Source organism: Mus pahari, chromosome 5, assembly GCF_900095145.1.
Source record: "Mus pahari chromosome 5, PAHARI_EIJ_v1.1, whole genome shotgun sequence".
NCBI classification, from domain to species: domain Eukaryota; kingdom Metazoa; phylum Chordata; class Mammalia; order Rodentia; family Muridae; genus Mus; species Mus pahari.
In genome coordinates, this window is record NC_034594.1 from 153,065,798 (window position 1) to 153,073,915 (window position 8,118).

Sequence of the window (8,118 nt, forward strand, 5' to 3'; positions counted from 1 at the left end):
GAGAGAGAGAGAGAGAGAGAGAGAGAGAGAGAGAGAGAGAGAGAGGAAGAACAACTTTAAGCATTGAAAAATTGCCTGTCAGTTTGTACCTGAGAAATTGTCTGTGTCTGTTTATTACATGCCTTCCAGATATCCCTGCTTCCAGTTGAGAACTCCAATCCTGTGTCGAGGCTGGAACACGACAAGTGATATTTAAATTAATTTACACAAAACAGAACAAAACAAACAGAAGAACTCCAACAAGCCCTAGATAGGAGAATATCTGAGAAGAGCCCACTAGGTACTGACCCATTCCAGACTTGTTTTCCTCCCTTGAGACAAGGTCTCAAGATGTAGCCCAGGATGGTCTCAAATCAAAAACACTCCTGCCTCTGCTTCCCACGTGCTGAATTAGAGGCATTCACTATCATGATCAGCCCACCATAGACTTTCCCAAATACTCTGAGGCCCTGGTTCTAAGAGGTGGGGAAGAGGAAGGGCTGTAGGCTGTAGGCTACTGGTCAGGAAGTCAAATATTTAGCTTCCAGAGCTGACCACAAGCAGGCTTCTCAAGGCAATGCAGACGCCTGTGAGTCACTCGGGTGGCTTAAAAAGGAGCGGTGGGCTTCAGCTCGAAAGTAGCATGGCCCAGGGAACAGACAGCCTCGAGCATTACTTTCTACTCCAGTGTCAGCATGACCCGGGTATGTTTAACGTCCCCCTAGAGCCACTCCCTTCAGCAAGAATATGCTTCGACATGATGCCTTTTTTTCATATTTAGCAAAAACCAATGAAACATAGATAATCTGAAGAAACAAAGTTAAAGGGAAGCTTTTCATCGTGTCTTACATCATTTCTAGGGCTCTCAACAGAAGGGGATGATGGGTAATGATGACAACATGATCAGATGATACAGGGATGATCAAAGTCTCTCCAGTTTGGAAGCTTGAAGACCACAGTAACTAAGTTTAAATTCCCTATGCAAGCTCTCACTGGAAAATATTATTTTGAGCATTACATACACTTCCTCTTTAGAAAGTATTTTGACCCTTGCCAAGGAGAGGAGGCTACGGTTGTGTGGTGGACGAGCATTTGTGGAGCTAGGCTAGGCAATAGTATGTGTTTATCATGAATATCACCACTTAAATCTTTGTAACTAAAACCAGGCATGGTGGCACATACCTTTAATCTCTACACCCAGGAAGTAGAGGCAGATGGATATCTGTGAGTTTGAGGCCAGCCTGGTCTACAAAGCAAATTACAGGACAGCCAGGGTTCTTATAAAGAGAAACTCTGTATTGAAAGTCTTAAAAATAAACAACAACAAAAAATAAATTCTTGTAACTAGTGCACAGACTAGTCCTTTGAGTCTTTAGTAGAGTAACTTATTTATGTGCTAGGCTGTTTTTTTTTAAAGTCATCCGTGGGGATGGGGAGATGACTAAGCACTGGCTACCCTTCCAGAGGATCCAGGTTCAATTCCTAACACACAGATGGCAACTCACAATTGCAGGCAACTCAATTTCCACAGGATCCAACATTGTCTTCTGGCCTCTGTGTGAACTAGGCACACATGTGATACACAGATATACATGCACACAAATTACCCATGCACATCAATAAAAACACTTTTTAAAAAGCAATTCTTCCCACGGTTGGACAGAGAGAACAGCAGATTCCTTGTTAAGGGTAAGGAAAGAGTAGAAATTAAATATACTTTTCCTGTCTGGTTTTTTGTTGCCTTTTGTTGCTGGAGTCTACAGCCATTTCTAGTTCCTTAACACTAGGTGGCGCTCTGGACCCATTTGCAAATGAATTCTGCTCTGACTCTAGGAGCTGGTGCAGAGGCGAGGGTCTTTTCGGTGGTAAAGCCAAACTTGTCAGTCTTTCTTCGGTTTGTCTGCATTTCCTTACTTGGTATGAACAAATATTTCTTTTATACCTTTAGAGGAAAAACCACAAAACTCTATTTCCTTCTTAAGAGAAGGAAACAAACACAGGCAGTAAGCCAAACTCCTTTAGAAGTGGAACTTTTTAATTTTTCAATTTTGTATTTGTTTGTATAGGTTTTGTTTTTGTTTTGTTTTTGAAATAGGGTCCTATATCTTTTGTAGCCTGGCTGTCAATGGAACTCACTTTGTAGACCAGGCTGGCCTCGAACTTATAGATCTGTCTGCTTCTTCCTTCAGAGGACTGGGCCTAAAGGCTTGTGCCACCACTGTGGCCCAGCTTACTCCAGTCTACATTTAGCCACACTACGTATCATTGGTTTGCATGAGATGGTTACCAAACCCAAAGATGAAAACGTTTCATCAGTTTTGTCTATAAAATTGGTTATCTTCGTCTGTTCTACATATGAAATAGGGTTGCCTAATCTTTTGTTCATTTGTTTGAGACTTGGTCCCAAGGCAGGCTGTATAGCCAAGGGTAACCTTGAACTTTTGACTCTAACAACCAGCCTCTCAAATGCTGGGATTGTACCATCTCACTGGGTTATGCAGCAGAGGGGAAGGAGCCCAGCCCTTCATGCACGCTACTGAATGAGCTATATTCCCAGCCTTCCAACAATGAACTGGAACTTTTATTCATTTTTTTAAAAAAATATTTATTTATTTTATGTATATGAATACACTGTAACCATACAGGTGGTTGTGAGCCTTCATGTAGTTGCTGGGAATTGATCTTAGGACCTCTGCTTGCTCTGGTCAACCCTACTCACTCTGGTCAACCCTGCTCCCTCAGGCCCACAGATTTGTTATTATAAATAAGTACACTGTAGCTGACTTTAGACACACCAGAAGAGGGCGTCAGATCTCATTACGGATAGGTACTGAGCCACCATGTGGTTGCTGGGATTTGAACTCAGGACCTTCGGAAGAGCAGTCAGTGCTCTTACCCGCTCAGCCATCTCACCAGCCCCTAATGCATTTTTCGAGGCAGGGTTTCTTCTGTCATATATCCCAGACTGGCCTGGAACTCTCAAACATCCTGCCTCTGCCTCCAGACTCCAGCCATTGCAAGAGCTGCACAACCAGCCCTGGCTTATCTCGCTAAAATGTTCTAACAAAGACATCAAGATTTAAATCTATTTTAAGATGTGTTCATTGTGTGGGGAAAGGAAATAGAGAGCTATTCTCCAAAAAACGTCATTAGGTGAGGAGGGCTGGCTGCTGGAGACTGACCATCTGTCTAGCCTGAGGCACCTCGGTACTCTGTCCCATTGTCTGGTTCTTCCTAGTTCTGCGAAGGGGCAGGAAGTGGCAGGCAGGGGCAGGCGTGTTACTTAAGGATAAGACAGTCCCTGAGGCACTGATAAAAAATGATGCTGGAAGAGAGGGGAGGGAGGAGGCTGAACTGGTTTTCCGATTGGCTGGGATGTCCGCAAGGGAAGGGCTGGACAGCAGGGGCAGGGTGGGGCACTCCTGAAGGGTGTGTCCCAAATAGCTTGGTGGGGTGGTAGCCATTTGTCTACCTCACAGTAGCAGGCTACAAAAAAGCAGATGGTATGTAAGGAGTTTCCCATTCTAGGAAGATTGGTCGGAAGGTCCATTGAGTTCAGGAACTTAAGTCCCGCCTGGGCAACAAAGCCAAAAAAAAAAAAAAAAAAAAAAAATCGTTCCCAGAACCTGGCTCAATAAGTTCATCCATTAATGCAATAAATACACGTTAGAATCTTGTGTAAAATAACGTTTCGGTGGCGTTGGGAAACTTATTATGACTTGTATACTATAGAAATTTATGTTCTACACGACTATAATCTCATCACTCAAAACGATGAGGCAGGAAGGTCACTAGACCAGCCTGAGCCATATAGCGAGACACTCTCCAAAAGTCAAACTAAACTTGTGGCTGTTCCAGCGCCCTCTGGTGCGTCTGGACGTGTTTTAAGAATCTTTCCGGAATAAACAATACAATTCTAATGGAAGAGAGGAGATGTCACTGGTGATTCGGGACAGCTCCTGAAAAGCTTCTATGCTGGGTCTCTTTGTATACTCTAAAACCACAAGGTGGGGTGGGCAAACAAGCAAGACGTTACCAAAGTGGCAGTCATTTCTCACTGTCTCAGCTGTTTCTCCAGGTCGTTCTGTTCCGGGTAGCAAGAGAAGTCATGCTTGGCCAACAGGCAGTGCCAGTGGTGCTTTAAGGAAATCACTAAATAAATCAACAAATCATGATCTAGTAATTCGTCTTTTCTACCTAGTTCTACTTCGGAAGGAGCATGGCGAAGCTGGCTAGCTGTAGCCTGGTGTCCACGTGGGGTCCATCTCTAATAGGCGTTTTAGAGATCTGACTCCTGGACCAGAGCAAGAAACCAACTCTTCTAACCAGGAATTACCAGCGTCCCACACAGGTCCACGCAGACAGGCACCAGCGGAGCTAACAGGTTCCACCCGCCGCGCGATCAGGAGGCGGGCGCACGGCCTGATGGTGGTGCCGACTGGTTCGCCCTGAGATCCGAGCCTCGGATTGGTTGCCTGGTACACGTGGCCAACCGGAGGCTGCGTATTTGGCGGTGGATGCTCTGGGATACGTGGGGCCTCTCTAGCAGTTCATCTGGTGCATCCCGGTTTGAAAGCTGTTCCGAGCAATTCGGGTCCACCTTTTTCCACGCGCGGACACTGAGCCCGGGATCCCCAGAGTCTCCGGATCGGCGCTCGCCGGTATCCTGGGGCCATGAGCGTGGGTTTCATCGGCGCGGGCCAGCTGGCCTGTGCTCTGGCGCGGGGCTTCACGGCCGCGGGTGAGCGCGTGGTCAGCCTTCCCTCTCACCAGAGTGAACGAGTGAGTGAGTGGGTGGGCGGGCGATGAGTGAATGTGAATGGATGGTAGATTTGCATCCATCTGCTGGGAGCATAGCGTCGGAGGCCGGCACTGCCAGAGCTGCTGTTGGCTTCCATTGATGAACTGCATGATTGGGCCATGATCCACAGTTGAAAAACTTTGTTTTCTGTAGGCGTCCTGTCGGCTCACAAGATAATAGCCAGCTCCCCGGATATGGACCTGCCCACGGTGTCTGCGCTCAGGGTAGGCTAGGAGGGGCGGAGGGAAGTGGGCCCAGGAAAAGTGTGTCCGGAGATGCCCCGAGACTGGCTGGCTCCGACCCTTCCCTAGGGAAATCATCATTGTAAGCCCTGCACCTTCTCTGAGGCAGCCTTGTGTGGTGGGAGCCTCCAGCAAAGTTAGTGTGGGATCCTACTGGGGCTGAAGTAGGCATATAAGAAAGGTTCTTTTTGTTAGTCTCCTTTGCTTTTTTTTTTTTATGCTGCATAGCCCGTGTTGGCTTCTAAGTCTGGAAAATTCTGCTTACCGAGGCCTTTTCTCATTTACTGTAGCCCTTTGCTGTTGTAAATGACAGCGTTGCTAGGGGAATTGGTGAGTTACATAGTTTCTCTCAATAAAGCTTAATGTCCCAAATCTTCTAACATCTGGCCAACGTGGGACAGGTGAGCAGATGAAGCAGCTATGGACACTCTTTGTGCCGAGTATAGGCTTATGTCCCCAACGCTCTAGGACCTTGATATGCACCTCAGAGCCCTAGAGGGGGGCCTTGAGGAGACTTGTTACTCTGGTAAATAGCTGTGAGGTTGGGAGTGGGCTTTGCAGCTCTGCCCTTTCCATCACTTCTCTGTCACCTGGCAGAGAGGTCTGAGACTGCTGGGGTTGAGGGGACAGCCACTTTCCTGGCCGTTGTGGAGAAGCTTACCATGGAACATCTGTACCTATTTGTGGCAGGAAAGGAAAGCTGTCATTTGGGGATGGTCACGGAGTCCTGAAGGCACAGAACAGAGTGTTGGCTACAGCTGACGGAGAGGGTCTGCTGTTCCATGGGTGGCACGGGCTCAGCCATATTACCTAGCATTACTGACAGGGTCCCCTTCTCCTTACTGCAGAGAATGGGTGTGAATCTGACCCGAAGCAATAAGGACACCGTGCGGCACAGCGATGTCCTGTTCCTGGCCGTGAAGCCCCACATCATCCCCTTCATCCTGGATGAGATCGGGGCGGATGTGCAGGAGAGGCACATCGTGGTCTCCTGTGCAGCCGGCGTCACCATCAGTTCTGTGGAGAAGGTGCTGATGCCCCGGTGTCCATTGTGTGAGAGGAGGGGTGGCCTGGGAGTGGCTCAGACCCGAGGGAGCTATGCCCTGGACGCTCAGTTGGCTTGCTGTCCTCCTCTAGAAGCTGATGGCTTTCCAGCCGGCCCCCAAAGTGATCCGCTGCATGACCAACACGCCTGTGGTGGTCCGAGAGGGGGCCACCGTGTATGCCACGGGCACCCATGCTCTGGTGGAAGACGGGAAGCTTCTGGAACAGCTGATGAGCAGTGTGGGCTTCTGCACAGAGGTGGAGGAAGACCTCATCGATGCTATCACCGGGCTCAGTGGCAGCGGGCCTGCCTATGTGAGTGGTCCTCACTTGCCCACTGGCTTGCACACATCTTGGGCAACAGGAGGGGCTGGCGGAAGAGAGGGCAGCCGGCACATCTCTTGGACATGGCTGGCTGGTGAAAGGAGCTGACCTTTAGGATTGGTTCTGGTCACCGGAGAAAGCCGCCTCTGGCGTGTGGGTGCGTGGATGCTTGTTTCCTGGGTTCAGAGAGTATCTCCACAGGCATTCATGGCCCTGGACGCACTGGCAGATGGCGGGGTGAAGATGGGCGTGCCACGGCGCCTGGCGGTCAGACTAGGAGCACAGGCGTTGCTGGTTAGTGTCTTTGCACGGTTGGCTTTAGGGTTGTGTTTTGGGGGAGGGGTACCAGGCTGGGCATAGGCTGAGTCTGATGCTGCTTTGTGCCCCAGGGAGCAGCTAAGATGCTGCTGGACTCAGAGGACCATCCAGGCCAGCTCAAAGACAATGTCTGCTCCCCTGGGGGGGCCACTATCCATGCCCTGCACTTCCTGGAGAGTGGGGGCTTCCGCTCTCTGCTCATCAATGCGGTTGAGGCCTCCTGTATCCGAACAAGGTGAGCGTGACCCTCTCTCCCCTGTCTGAGTTCTTCCGTTGGTGTGACTCCTGAAGATTTCATGAGCAGCATCAGAATCTGTGCTCTGTTGATAACCACAGTGTTAAGCTTCCTTTAACCAAGGGTTGGCTAGCCTTTCTTTACTTAGTTCTTGGCACACTTCCGATGTCTATGATTAACTTGGATTATGTAGATGGGTACATTCAAGATCAAACAGTTAAATGATGGAGGTGGGATTCAACTTCTGACTGGCTTCAAACTCTGCAACTTCCCATAGTTTTTTCCTTGTGTGGTACCTAGCTTGGGTCGCACAGGGTGACTGTGATACCGCCTGTTAGTTATATGACTCTTAAGAAGCTTGGCGCTTCTCTGGTTTGGGATTCTGAGTCTTGGTGGTGTGGGGTTGAGAGTCTGGGGCTGTACATCTGGGGAAGGCTCACAGCTCTGACTCCAAGGTTTATCATTGTTCTGGTGGGGCTTTGTTTACAGAGAGCTGCAGTCCATGGCTGACCAAGAAAAGGTGTCTCCTGCTGCCCTTAAGAAGACCCTTCTGGACCGAGTGAAGCTGGAGTCACCCACGGTGTCCACGCTGGCCCCACCCAGCTCAGGGAAACTCCTTACAAGAAACCCCGCCCAGGGAAGCAAGAAGGAGTGAGGTGGACTCTGTGGGGTGTCCCTGTCCACTGTAGTACAGGGAGGGGCAGGCTCAGGTCTGGTGGTGAAGCTGCTTACGTCTGTTTCCCTGGTGCCACCAAGTCCTTCTCTTGTCCCGGGGCAGAAGGCTCTGAAGAGGCGGCTGATGCCAGAAGCCAGCATGCCTCTCTGAGAGAGGTGGAGGCCTTAGAGTTAGCATCCCCCTGAGCAGAAGTCTGGGGAACTTTAGTTAGATCCAGGGCTGCTTCAGATTGACCTCCAGGTGAGATGAGAGGAAACGGGAATCCTCTGAATTAAAAACACACAAAAGAAGCCTGTGGCTTGGTGTTACAGGCAGAAGTGTGGGCAGTCGTCCCGTGACCTCTTAGTTAACTCTTCTGGACAGGTGTCCCATTAGAAGGTGGTGTTCAGGGCTGCTTTAATAAAGATCTTATTTATTTTTGAGTTCTAGTCTCACTGTGTAGCCCAGGCTGACCTCAACTTGTGGCAATCCTCTTGCTTCTGCCTCTCCTCCTCCTCCT

General features: G+C 49.3%; 1 protein-coding gene across 1 annotated transcript; it reads left to right on the top strand.

Moving 5' to 3' along the window:
• Window positions 1–4,463: 4,463 nt before the first annotated feature.
• On the top strand, window positions 4,464–8,041 carry Pycr2 (pyrroline-5-carboxylate reductase 2). The gene is made up of 7 exons (XM_021197921.1): window positions 4,464–4,720; window positions 4,934–5,004; window positions 5,871–6,050; window positions 6,160–6,381; window positions 6,592–6,684; window positions 6,780–6,943; window positions 7,433–8,041. The coding sequence occupies exons 1-7, from the start codon at window positions 4,654–4,656 to the stop codon at window positions 7,596–7,598; spliced, it is 963 nt and encodes a 320-aa protein (XP_021053580.1). The 5' UTR covers window positions 4,464–4,653; the 3' UTR covers window positions 7,599–8,041.
• Window positions 8,042–8,118: the final 77 nt, after the last annotated feature.